Source organism: Parasteatoda tepidariorum, chromosome 5, assembly GCF_043381705.1.
Source record: "Parasteatoda tepidariorum isolate YZ-2023 chromosome 5, CAS_Ptep_4.0, whole genome shotgun sequence".
Lineage (NCBI taxonomy): Eukaryota > Metazoa > Arthropoda > Arachnida > Araneae > Theridiidae > Parasteatoda > Parasteatoda tepidariorum.
In genome coordinates this window covers 13,862,226-13,875,750 of record NC_092208.1, presented here as the reverse complement: position 1 = coordinate 13,875,750, position 13,525 = coordinate 13,862,226, and the positions used below count along the sequence as shown (strand labels likewise).

The 13,525-nt window shown below is 33.0% G+C and overlaps 3 protein-coding genes across 3 annotated transcripts; 1 reads left to right on the top strand and 2 right to left on the bottom strand.

The window, feature by feature from the left end:
- Window positions 1-304: 304 nt before the first annotated feature.
- Window positions 305-8,619, top strand: LOC107454051 (sn-1-specific diacylglycerol lipase ABHD11; the record flags this gene model as incomplete). Its single annotated transcript, XM_043056685.2, is given in 6 exon segments — window positions 305-425; window positions 936-1,089; window positions 3,669-3,869; window positions 5,529-5,720; window positions 7,032-7,228; window positions 8,381-8,619. Coding segments are annotated over 6 exon segments (891 nt in total). The 3' UTR covers window positions 8,520-8,619.
- A 1,918-nt stretch (window positions 8,620-10,537) lies between these two features.
- Window positions 10,538-10,864, bottom strand: LOC139425591 (ATP-dependent DNA helicase PIF6-like). Its single transcript, XM_071180889.1, has one exon. It carries the CDS (start codon window positions 10,862-10,864, stop codon window positions 10,538-10,540), a length of 327 nt encoding a protein of 108 aa, XP_071036990.1.
- A 124-nt stretch (window positions 10,865-10,988) lies between these two features.
- LOC122272723 (uncharacterized) lies at window positions 10,989-11,522 on the bottom strand. The gene has a single exon (XM_043056684.1). It carries the CDS (start codon window positions 11,520-11,522, stop codon window positions 10,989-10,991), a length of 534 nt encoding a protein of 177 aa, XP_042912618.1.
- Window positions 11,523-13,525: the final 2,003 nt, after the last annotated feature.

Genomic DNA, 13,525 nt, shown 5'->3' with positions numbered 1-13,525 from the left:
AGCTCTAGTGCGACGTAAATAATGTACCTATCTACCAAAAAACTGATAAAACAAAATTTATTCAATTTTTTTCCGGCAATATGTAGCTTAATCATACAAAGATTCCAAATATATAAAAACCACAATTAGAATTTTTTGACACTTGCGTTGATTTTTTAAATTGCATGGCAGAATAGTGAGAAGGACAACAGAGGGATTCGAACCCATTACCTCCACGCTTCGCACGATTGGCGGGCGATACCGCTCGGTCAGGGAGGTCCCATAAGGATCATTGGAAAAGACTCAACTCAACTCAACTCAACTCGGTCATTGTCTGCTGTCTTGCTTTGTTATAAAAAGTCAACTAGTTACCATAGCGTTTGCAGTTTTCGATCTTTACTTTCAGTTGTTCTTAGAGGAAGAGTGCTCTTTACAAGAATGGAAGCGTAAGGAATCTTTTTTTATATAAACAGTATCGTGTTCTTTTGTGATTTAAATAAACTTGGAGTTCTTAAGTTTTTTGTAAATAACAAAATATAAAGTTCAGATTGTATCTATTGTTATAATTGTTGCTGAAGCTTAAATTTGTTTGAAAGACCTGTATGGGCCTTTTTATTTTGTACGGGCTTTTTTAAAGGTATAATTGTTTTAAATCTTGTACAATGTTAAATATCATGATTAAAAGGAAACTAAGAAATGTAATTCTACTCCTTCTAAAAATTGAACGTTAAGAAGGAAATTAAATTCTTTTTTTTTTTAAATCTCTTATTTCATTTAAATAGATTTTTTTAAACTTTAGGTAAATTAAATTTGAAGGTTTTTGAAGAATTACTCTAAATTTCTTGAACCTAAACTTATCGAAACTACTTTTTAAGTCCAGAGAAACTATTTTTTCTGAATTGCTCTGTATCTGTCGAAATCCAATGCTATAGTAAATTTTCATCTTTCCCTTTTAGATCTAAAGCAGTATCACTGAGCTTTGAATATGTTGATCCAACTGGAGGAGTAAAAGACAAGAAAAGTCCTGTCATCTTTCTACATGCTATGCTCTGCTCTAAAGAAATATGGACTGATATTCCCAAGACTGTAGCTAATATCACAGGCAGAAGAGTGAGTAACCAATTTTAGATTTTTCAGTCTACACATTTCTATAAAATTTGCACAAACATACATACCCTCGCTTTTGAAGGGAGAATTTCTTCAAATATGAAGTGGTAGGAAAACTGCTATTTTATTTCTGATTTAATAAATTTGACTAAATTATTTTGCTGATCTCTATATAGAAACGAGTCAATACTGAAGGCTTGGTAATCGTTGTGGAGTTTCAAGTTCTAGCAAAATTGAGCATACCTTAGTCATTTCCCTATATTCTTAAATATCTATGTGAATTTAGACTTTCAGGTTAACAAGTAGGCAAAGTTTAAACTTACTCTTAATTCTAAGAAAGCACATTCGCACCTCTAGTAAATACCAGTACGAGAGACTAATACTTTAATTATAAATAAGCCTCAGACATCAGAATGCAGTAAATAAAATCAAATTTATGGTGGTTTTGACGGTCAAGCGTTGCCTCCCTATATGGTGATCTAGATTTGAAACTTAAAGCGCGATGATTGGTCTTCACGAATTGTACTCCAAACTCGCACAGACCACAATGATTATGTAAAGCATCTTCAGTCTTAGTCGGATCATGGGTTGGAATCTCCCTGACTAATTGTAGTAAACTTCGATTCAAAATTGATTTGATAGTGTAATACCAGTTGATTTATCGCTTACGAATTTATTTATAGCGAATTTTATATGAGCTTCAAAATGAACTGAGTAATCCTGAAGTGTCTAAAAATCCATTTTCTCAGATGTTATAAATTCAAGGTTTACACATCTCAGTTATAGTACTGATTCTTAAAGATTTAATATTACACTAAAGTTCTCAAAATTTGAAGTGTCTAGTTTTTAAAAGTTTTAATACAAACAGTTCAGATTTATTGGATTACATTAATCGATTACTTGAAACTTCATGCAAACTATAACTAATTGGAATCTAAATGACAATAAGATGTCATAATCTCCATTACTTGCTATTGTTCAGTATTTGTCATAGCTATTAGTTGTAATCTCAAATCATTGCTTGCAATTAAGGTAGTAATTGCAAAATCTGTATATAATTACTTGCCGTTATATTTTACCACTTTGTAATCTACATACTTTGTAATCTTAAGCTGAAAAATCCTATACAAAAGTTAGTGAAGTCTTTCGAGCCTCTGAAAAAGTTAAATACTAAACAAATTTTAGTTTCTTTTCGGATGGGGTAAGCAAATTTCGAACATTAAATTAAATCTTAATGCATGTCGAATCCTAATTTATGATACCTGATGTTATCTGAATCTTTCGGAAGTTTTGTCTCTTTGTTTTATCCAATGATAATTGTTGCTTATTCATTCGACAACTAGATTTAAAACTCGTAGGTTTAAAACTAGCTGTTCAGGTGCATATAATATTCAGTTAAGATTGTATTTGACTGCTCTTATTTCTATACTATTTTAACTATGTAAATTATTTTTAATTTTTTTCTGGTACTTGGAAGATTCCCTTCAGGTAGAAAGAGTTTACTTTTTTCATGTAATGGACTTGTTCTCACAGTAGAATGATGTCTAGAATTTTTCAGTAACTGTAATATTTGAATGATTGATGCATTATATTCATTGAATTAGTTCTTAACTTAGTTATACAAATAATTAAAGCTTAAAATTTTGAAGTTTTAAAAGTTTAAGGCATTTACAACCTTAAAAATTAAAATTTGTTAACTAATTTCAATAAATCAAATAAACTAGGAATTAGGGAAATTTCAAACATATAATTCTTTGTATGTTAAAGTAAAATCTTTGTCAGAAGGATACCTAATCTGTTGCTTTATATTAACATATAAAAAATGTTATTTCAATCACATAGAATGTGTACAAATGTTACTATTTTAATCCATTTGTATTAAAAACACTTTTAAATTAAAATTTATCATTTTAAATTTTAAAAACTAAACTGCTGAAATTAAGAGAAATATTCCTGAAAATTTTATTTATTAAAAGGTGACTAAGTTTTTCAAATAAACGAAATTTATCTTTCCCGTTTGAAATGGTCTCATTTCATAGCATATAAAATATAAATTATTTGGTAATGTCTTGTTCTATTTCTTTAAACTATTTGGCATCAGATCCTATATTCCAAAAGCAAAGTACGCTAGTCTTCGTATTTGTGTACATGCATAAAGAGTCTCAAACTCAACACTAAATCGTTTCGTATTGTAAACGGATATTGAATGGAAATTGAAATATTTTTAAATGCTGAAATTTTTAGAACATCAAGATTAGTAATAAATGTGGTTATTGTTTTTGCAAATAAACTGTACAAAACGGTATATTAAATTATATTTAATAGAAGCTATTTCAATGAAAAACCTTAAGAGAATAACTACGATTTTAGTATAGTTTTAAGACATTAGTGAAAAAATTTAATTTGGCGTCATTTTCGGTTTTGCTGAAAATTATCGATTGGACTTTACGAAAGGGCAAGGTTTTTTTTTATTCTCCTTCTTTTGCTTATAAGCTCTACCTTCAATTTAGAATTTTCTTTAAGACATTATTTTATGAAACTATTGAGTCCTTTTTTTTAAAGCTGCGTATTTGCCTTTTCAGGTCTATACTTATGATGCAAGGAATCATGGGAAGACTACACACGCCAACGAGTCTGATTTCAGCTTCAGTTTTAATGTGGAAGACCTCTTTCTATTAATGGATGAAATAAGAACACAAATGCCAGAACAAAAGCCAGAAAAATTTGTGTTAGTAGGTCATGATATGGGTGGAATGACTGCCATTCGAGCTGCTCTAAAAGAGGTACAATCTTTAGTTAATATCATTCTCAGATTTTTGATGTTAGTTTCAAGCATACGTGGCAGCCACTTTTTTTTAGATTAACCCTTTGACGCAGAATTTTTTATTAATATATTTTCCACACTTTCATTTTGTATTGTGGTCAAAAAGTGAGATTATGTTGCGCATTTTAATAATTTGTGGTTATGATAATCTAAAATCTTAGTAACTACCAAACTTATGTTTTTTATAATTAAAAAATAACAATATTATATTTGCTTGTAATTAAAGTCGGGAAAATTTATTAAAGGACACAGGTGTCCCATCTGCGTTGAAGGGTAATATAAACGATGACGCGCGAGTTTAGTTTTGAAGAATATGCATTAAGTGTTCATTCTGACAATGGAAATTTTACTTTCATGCTAATCTACGGAGAGTGTCCGAAATTCCCTTATTCGGAAGTACATTTTAGTTACTTAAACGCGCTTTACTGAATTAGATGCTGAGTTTGAAACTTTTCAATGTTTTGAGTATTTTTCAAAATACTTAAAATTCTGTAAAGTTCAGTAAAAAAAGTTCAATGAATAATGTGAAATATGTTTGATATCATTCACAAGAGATTCAGAACACAAAATTCTTCGTAGGTTTACGTAGGAGATTAAAATCTTGGTCTAAAGCAGACCTTTAAACTGAGAAACTTGTCCTATATCCTAAAAATCTTGCAACTTTTATTACGCGTAAACTCTAAATTCCAAAATATGTTGGTGAAATTTCCTATTGTGTATTTGGTGCCGTAGAAGCATTTTACAGTGAACCAGATCGGCTTGTGAAAAAATCTAAATAGTTTAATGCGTTACTTTGAATTTGCTAAATTACTCTACCTATTCTTATTTTTACATTTGAGCACGTAAAAACGTGTAAAATGCAATGCAATTAAAATGTTCAGTGTAAGAAACAGTCAACCTTGTTTTGATCTCGAGCTTATTTTAATAACATTCAAAAGTGAATTTGCTGTTATAGGTATCTAATATTTGAGTTTAGCCAAATATAGCAAGACTATTTTGCATTTCTTTAAGTTTCCTAATCTTTCACCATACATGTTTTCAAAATATTCTAATTGAACCAGTTTCTAAACCTAGTCTTTAAACAATGTAAAATAAATTTTATATTTATGTTAATCATCAAATATTTCACTATTAAAATGCGTTTCGTTATAGTTTCTAAATACAGATATTAAATTTTGACTTTCAAGAGGTTATTTATCTTACTTCTCTGATTTTATTTTAGTGCTTTCTTACATTGAGATACGTGACCTACAAGAGGTCCGGATTACAATTTTTCTATAAAATGAAACAATAATTTTGAGTTTATCTTATAACTAACTGTTGAGCTTCTAAAATAGTAAATATTATGCAAATATTAGATGTCATGTTTTGTCACCTTTTACGTAGTAGACTATCTTGCCATAATTGACTTTTGAAAACTGTTCAAGGTCTTGCATCTGGTTTAATCTCTCCCCTATATATTTAAGCTGATTTTTTTTTGGTTCATGTGAAATATGAAGTGGCGTTTAATTTTCAAGACTTCCAAATGACGAAAATTTTCTTAAATTATGAGGTTACTAAATATTGATAATATACTTCAAATCTATTTGTAGTAATACTAAACTTTGTTTCTCTTTAGCCAGCTAGATTCGAGATGATATTTATAATGGAAATGTATGCAAAGCCAGTATCTAACGAACTCATAAAACGTACGAAACAGTTCATGACTACATGGACAAAGTGCGTTCAAGAACTTCCAGAAGGTACCTTAAAAGAGGATGTCACACGACTAAGCGTAGAAAATCTATATGCGAAACTGGAACAGTGGATGGTAAGTTGAAGCCAAAATTTCCAGTTTGTTCCACACGCACCGCATTTGATACGACAGTCTAAGGTGGGCAATGGTCTTCTATTTTATAACCATAGTTTAACAGTACACCACCCCATTCTGGGTTGACTGTCAATGTTCTACCCCGTAGCCTTGTAATTTTAAGTCAAACTCAGAAGACTCCTGGCTCAAGCATTGGGACAAACTAGCCTTCGTGGAAGATTTAAAGAAACTTACCCGCATTTGTATTACATAGAGGAAACTCTACCACTGTTAGCCTGGAAGGAAGGATATTCTAACCCATGATCAGTCTACAATTCTGGATATTCCAATTGTACATTGGGGTCTGTGCAAGTCTATCGGAATCATATCTGATTTAACTCATCCTGATCTTCCGGAACTTTATAGCCGCTTTTACATCCACTTTATAGCTTAATCAACAGATTTTAGTAATTTCCAGACTGAATAGCTTAGGTTAAGCAAAGACAGTATAAACACTTCGCCACTCAGTGCCTACGCGAAATAAGCTTATAGGCTTGGGAGCTTGTTTAGAATCCAGCGGCATTTAAATACTTTTTGGATATTTCCTTCTGGCTGCAGTTGGGAGCAATTATAATGCAAGCTTTTGTTTTTTAATTTATTTTTAGCCCTCGTTTAACAGCCTACCCAATTCTTGGGCTTACGACTATTTATGTTAAGCTCCGCAGCCTTGCAATTTTGATCCCAATCCACGAGACAAGAGAATGACAGCTAAGATGAAAGACAGCTTAGCGACGACTATAAAAGGCACCCTGTAGGTTTTAAAGTATACCAGAACACTGCCATAAGTCCAAGTTACAGAAGCAGACAGGTTACAATGTGCCTGCTGTTAATATTTGTTTTTCTTCCTAGCATTAGATGTGCCCTATACGGTGGACTGTATCCGCTCTATCAACTAACCATTGTACTTAATTTGGATAGAACACAGAGATGCCAACTGCTCCGGACACGAGAAAATAATTAAGAAACGGTAAATAACTGCAAAGTAAATTTTGCAAATATTTGACTATTTTTGTTTGCTTTTTAACAGGCATTGCATGACATAGGTACTATAAAGTGGTGAATTATATAAGCCTAAGAACTATTCAGAAATAGTGGTGGATAAAAGTCTACTAAATTGAATTTATTAAACCAAGAATCACAATTGATAAACTACCACTTTAAAATATATTTTTTCTGTCCGGAGCAAGTTGGCATGTATGAGAACATTAACTCTATACAATAGTGAACAATAAACTCAACACAATATTTCTAATTTTTTTTTGTAATTTTCAGAAAGAGGATAAGGAAAAAGCTTCCTACTTGAAAGGAACGTTTGAGTACAAGAAAACTGCAAAGGGTTGGGATGCATCTTACAACACAGATGCTCTTGCCAAAGCTCTAGAACACTTAGAGAAGCACCAGGAAGATTACCAGGGAGAGTATGATGGGCCTACTTATTTCCTTTATGGCACCGAATCTCATTATAAAATGTAAGTTTGCTAGCTTTGATTTGGTAATTTAACTTTTTATTTAAGTAACTTTGTATTCATAGTTCAACTTTCAGTTCTGATTAGCATAGACTAAAGTGGTTATGAGATCTTTTGTTTTAATTCTTTAAAGAACTTAACATTTTTAGGTCTTGTCATGAATTTGAGGTCGAATCTTAAGATAATAGGAAGATTTTTCAAATTTATGTTAGGTTCTGTACGTAATATTTCAAGTAATTGCATATGCGTACTTGGGCGCATGTGGCAGTTCTGGTGAGATGCGCATGCGTCCGTGGAAGAAGTATTAAACTTGAGTAAGTGAAAATTAGATTTCGAGAAAATCTGTCAGTTAATAACTCTAACTTAGTCAAATATTTTGACTTTAACACCAAAACCGAACGTACACAATGGTGGTAGACTATTTCTTGACTGCTACGATTCAAGATTCTTTTCTCTACGTAAAACTGTGGATACGTGAGCAGAAAATTTGGTGAATTCTATAGTTCAATGAATTCAGCTATCAAGAATGCAGCTTATTTAAAAATATTAAACTTCTACTGATTGTATAATTAAAGTGAAATTTGTAATTTTGAAATATCAAAAATCTAGGTTCTTATTGAACTAGTGTAATTAGCCAACCATAATGTTAAACTAAAAATAATTTTTATTAAATGAACCAATGATTGCAATATCAAAAGAATAATTTCTAACTGGTAATACATTTCTTCTAACTCCCATTCCATGTTTTTATTTCAAAGGTAGACTTTAACAGAAAACATTTACCAGCTAAAACAGCGTGCTTGTAGTTGTCTTTGTAGCTGATATCTCGCAAACATAACCTAAAGTTACGTAGCATCTAAAGCGTAAGCATGCGCAGTTTCAATCTTGCTTACGGAAACTTACGTAGAAGAGCGAAATCTCCCTCGTATAAGAATCTCGCAGCAAATCTTTCAAAAGTCTAAGTTTTAATTGAAATGCTTTATTTAAAGGCTTTGTTTCAGAATAAAACAAACTTTCAGATAAATATCTAAATTTATCCGAATAAATTTAGATGACACTGATAGGTTCTATGGTGAGACTGAATATCTCAATTTGAAGTCTGTTATAAATGTACTTTACGTGTCATTAAACAAGACTTTTTTTCTCTTATTGTAGAAATGAAACAAAGGATTCCATGAAGAAACACTTCCCAAAAGCTGAATTGGTTCCGTTTGAAAAGGGATCACACATTTTTGTTGCTGACATGCCTGCTGAACTGGCTAAGACAATTGGCGAAAAACTCAACTCTGTCTAAATTTTATTAAATTTCGGTAGTTATGCTGTTCGTTAGGAAAAGCTGAAATGATTTCAATGTATAAATGTTTAAATTTATTAAATTGTATCATGTTCGACGATATGTTGATTTAATTTATTCAGAAGCTTATTTGAGTTTATTTTTCAGAATAGTGTAAGTACAATGTCAATGATAGTAAGTAATGTTCGCCGGAATTACGAGTAACAAAGTTGTAATCAATCTGTATATTTTAAAACTGTCGTTGAACAGCTAACCAAATTTAAAGTTTACGTCTACCAGTGTTAAACTCCGTAGTCTTGTGAATTTGAACCCAATCCAGATGGAAAGGGAACTCCAGGATAAACTTTGGGAGAAATTTCTCTTTCGTGGAGGTCTTTTTGATGTAACTAGCACGTATTAGCATTACTCAGAGAAACCACGAAAACCTCTTACGCTTAGCTGACGGCAAGGGGATTCTAACCCATGATCCGTCTACCACTGAGGATATTTCCCGTCAACGCTGTGGTCGGTGCAAGCCGGATGCGGAATTCGTATCTACCAGCCATCTCTGGGATTCGAACCCGGTTCTCCTCAATGGAAGGGGAGCTCTCTCACCTGAGCCATCACGGCTCCATTCTTTACATTTTATTTTAGAACCGTCGTTGAACAGCAGACCCAATTTTGTGTTAACGACTAATGTTCAACTCCGCAACCTTGTAATTTTGGACCCAAGCCAGAAGACTCCTAGCTCAAGTATTGGGAGAAATTTGCCTACGCGTAGTACTTCTTGTAACTAACCCGCATTTACGTTACACGGAGAGGAAAACCGTGAAATCCTACCACTTTTAACCTGGCTGCAAGATGACTAACCAATAATTAGTTTGCAACTGGGGATATTTTACGTCAGCATTGTGGTCTGTGCAAGCGGTATCTGTGTAGACCAGCCATGGCTGGTATTCGATTTATTTTGAGATAAATTACGTTGAAACACACGTTTTTCTGGTATTAAATAGCTCCCACTGATGGCAAATATTTATTTTTTACTCGTTTCAGTAGCAGCTTTGGGTTCTGAAGTTGCTGTAATTTCTGTGACAAATTAATCAAATTACAATTTCTATGAAGAGTTTTTTTTTTTCCTGCTTGCATCCCGCCTGAAGTACAAAGTTACAGCATCGTCATTAAGGGAACACACGGAGTTAGCAACAAAAGTTTTATTTATCTTCGATCCTTTTCAAATTTCAACAAAATACTGGTAGAATTGGTAGAGGTCTGTGTAAGAAGTTTTAGAAAAACCATATTAGTTTTAAAGTTATATGCAAAAGTGTGATTTTTTAATTGATGGTAATTAAAAAGTTCTTGGTGAACAAAATTTTTAATTAAACTTTAACCGAAGTACCGTTCATAGGCATCTAAATAAATTTAAATTGTTATGATAACCGTGTAAAAATATAATGTAACTAGGCATCAAATTTTTATTTTGTCATAAAAATTTCTTCAAAAAACACGCAAACTAGGGGTCTCAAAATTAGTGGCCTCGTGAAATATTTTTTAAAAATTTTTTTCTTTACCATTTAGAACAGTGATGCTACATTCGAAAAAGTAATGCAGGTATTTATTGTAAACTAGCCGCTTAAGGCGGCCAGCTGTCCGCCACGCTAAAGGTTTTTACAAATAAAGTTTTTTAAAACATAGCAGGAAATCTGAAGATTAGTGGAAAATTAAAGTTTTCCTGTCCTGCAATTTTGTCTTCATATCAGGGTTCTGCTGCAGATGTGTTATAGCTCTTGAGGATGTTTGAAGATGTAACTTTGCTATGGTAACCTAAGGCCTATGGTAACCTAACCTATAATATAACTATCAGGTGGAGACTTTTTTTTTTTAAAAAAAAGGCCTCAGAAATTGTAGAAGCATACAAAAGTTGCTTTCGAAATCATCATTGGCCAATAGCTGAAAATTAAAACGCAGGTAATAACATATTTAAGAAACAGCAATAAAATAAAACTTGTGTCAGTCAGCGTACATATAGTATATAATTCTTCCTATTCTTGTAAAACTTCTTTATAAACAATATTTTTAGTTTTTCCATTTGGTGCCAATAAATCTAAGTTCTTTACATCACCAACTCTTGAGCAGCCAACATAAAGCTGTCCATGTGAAAAGCAAGGGTTCTGCAAGTCAAGACCAACGACTTTTAAAGATTGTCCCTGAGATTTATTTATACTCATCGCAAAACTAAGTCGAACAGGAAACTGAAGTCGTTTAAACTGAAACGGATTGTCTGAAAATATGATGGGGATGCGAGGAATAAGCACACTATTTCCTGTTGAATGTCCTGTTATAATCATAGCTTCAATAACATTAGGCATCAATTTTTTCACAATCTTGTTCCATTACACAATGCAGGTGGATCCAAATTTCTTAAAAGTATAATTGGTGCTCCAATTTTCAATTCTAATTTATGTGCAGGCACTCCAGGTGGTTCCAATGAGTTCAAAAATTCTGTCGGATATAGTTGACAACTAGATCTATTTCCATGACAGCGTCGATCGACTTGTAAATTTCCAGAGCACCAGGTAATTTCTTTAAAAGTTTGTTATTTATCACGTTAACAATATCATTTGTTGGAGAAAGGATAGCTCTTTCACATAGCCATTGAGGGTTGCAGTAATTTTCAAGAATATTAGGAAAAACCATTTCTTTGAGTTCGTCGGTTGTGGCAACACGATTTCCAATATTTTCCACATCTATAAGCCCTTCTTTATCGCCACTAATATCACCATTTCCAAGTCTTACAAGATTGTTGGCAAATTCCTGTGCAAAGACTTGTCCTGTTAAATGAACTCGCATATTTGTTTTCAGCCGCAGTCTTTGAACATTTGTCCAAATGTAAGATGACTTTATACATGCATGTATTTCATCTGCCTTTGTCCCACGTTGTATTACAGGAAGTGTTTGTCGAAAATCACCAGATAAAACTAAAGTTACACTTCTTATACACTTGTTGTTTTTTAAAAGGTCTTGCATAGTGATATCCAGGGCTTCTAAAGCAGCTTTATGTCACATAGTGCACTCATCCCAAACTATTAGTTTACATCTTCTAAGAACATCAGCTTTGTGTGAGCTTCTGGAAATATTGCAGGTAGGATGCTCGACGGTTGCTAAATTTAAAGGTAATTTAAACACTGAATGAGCTGTTCGTCCACCAGACAAAGGAGTTGCAGCAATACCAGAGGATGTAACAGCAAGTGCAATATTATTTCTTTGTCTCACTTTTGCTAAAATCAGATTTATGAGAAGTTTTTCCTCTTCCACCAGGTGCATCCACAAAAAATATTCCACAAAGCTTCCTTCCGGTCTTGAACCAGATTTGGCTCATTCGAATCAATGTATGATGTCATTTCATCTGTATTGTAATTTGTTGCCCTCAAAATTTCTCTGTTTAAGTCAATGGTATCTGTTTGTTGCGACAAAGGAAGTCCATAAGTTTTTAAACCAGAACCACCCAATTCTTCGACCTTGTTTTCAAGAAGAATTAATGTCTGATTGAAGATGACATCATCATAATTTAAATCCTTGTCAGTACTTCTAATTCTGACTTGGTGCAAAACATCTTCTGCCATATTTTCTCTTTGTAAATTCCACAATTCCAGAGGGTTTGCAATCGAGCATGTTTGCAACATAATTGCAAATAAATTACGCAGCATTTCAGGTGATCGAACAACAGCAGCTTCTTCTAACGTGCTTTTCCAATGCGAGTCATCTTCAAGAAGTCCTCTTACCTGGCAAGCCTGCTTAAATGTTTCGCATTTTATTTCTCCAAAAGTCTTTAAGTCATTGAAAGATGTAGGTCCGTGCACCTCATGAAGCAGCAGTCGAGGATGAAAACATTCGGAATTGTTGGGATGAATAGTGTAGACGCGACCAAGTGCTTCACTTGATTTAATTCCTGGGTCTTCAGATACTATCTGACCAGATTTCCGCCGAACCCACTTTTTGCTGCTTGCAGACCATGTATAGTACTTCGGCAACTGATTATACAACAAAGTGCGAGCAAAATTATCGTTTTGACATAAGCTAAAAAACGAAGTAAGTGTTGTGGCTGGTGGAGCTTGAGCTCTTTCCCGTGCATTTTATGATGTGAAGTAAACTCGCTGGCCATTCTCTGTACACTTAAATGAACAACTATTGGATGCTTTTCATGTATAGGGAAACCGAAATACGCCACACTGCCTCATTGCTACTGATGTATCGTCCTATTTCATAATGCTGTGCTTCATCATGCGCACTTTCGTCGTTGGCAATGTTAAACACAGTCATATCAGATCCTTTGATTACATATTTGCAAACATATTTTATAGATTTTATTGAATTACAAAATTCCACATTAATATGGGCATTAAAAGTTTTTGACAATAATGGACAAAAAGGAACTACCCATCTATTATCAATAACAATATCAATAACAATATCTTTTTTAACTGTCGTATAACCACCATCCTCTGGACTCTGTCAACGATACAGGGGATATCCATCTCCCCCTGTTTGTGTTTCTTTCAAAAAATTTCGAGGGTACCTCTTTGTACATTTTCCATCTTTCATGCAAGGAGACTGTTGATTCAGGATCCCACAAGGGCCATGTATCATTTGTGTCCTAATAATATCATGCGAAACTGGATCAATTTCTGGATCTGGCATTTCTGCAACTTAGTACATTATCTATGCTATGAACATGGATTTTTTCATGCAGCCAAATTAAGATATGAGCATATATGGCAGTACTTTTACTTTCGTTACTTGTACCGCCGGTACAAGTAAAAAGTGCGTACTTTTACTTGTACTTCGGTACTTTTACAATTTAGTACTTTTACTAGTACTTTCGTTGCTTTTTTAGGGAAAAAGTACAAGTATTTGTAACGGAAAAGTCGAAGAAATCGTTACTTTTTTCTAAAACTCGGTAAGCTTTCCAAAAAGAAAAAAAAAAGAGACAAAAAAATTAAATTAAAAAAAAAATGCTTATGTTTTTTTTA

Coding starts and splice junctions, on each gene's coding strand:
- LOC139425591 (XM_071180889.1), bottom strand. CDS start 10,864: ATGCCTAATGTTATTGAAGCTATGATTATAACAGGACATTCAACAGGA.
- LOC122272723 (XM_043056684.1), bottom strand. CDS start 11,522: ATGCAAGACCTTTTAAAAAACAACAAGTGTATAAGAAGTGTAACTTTA.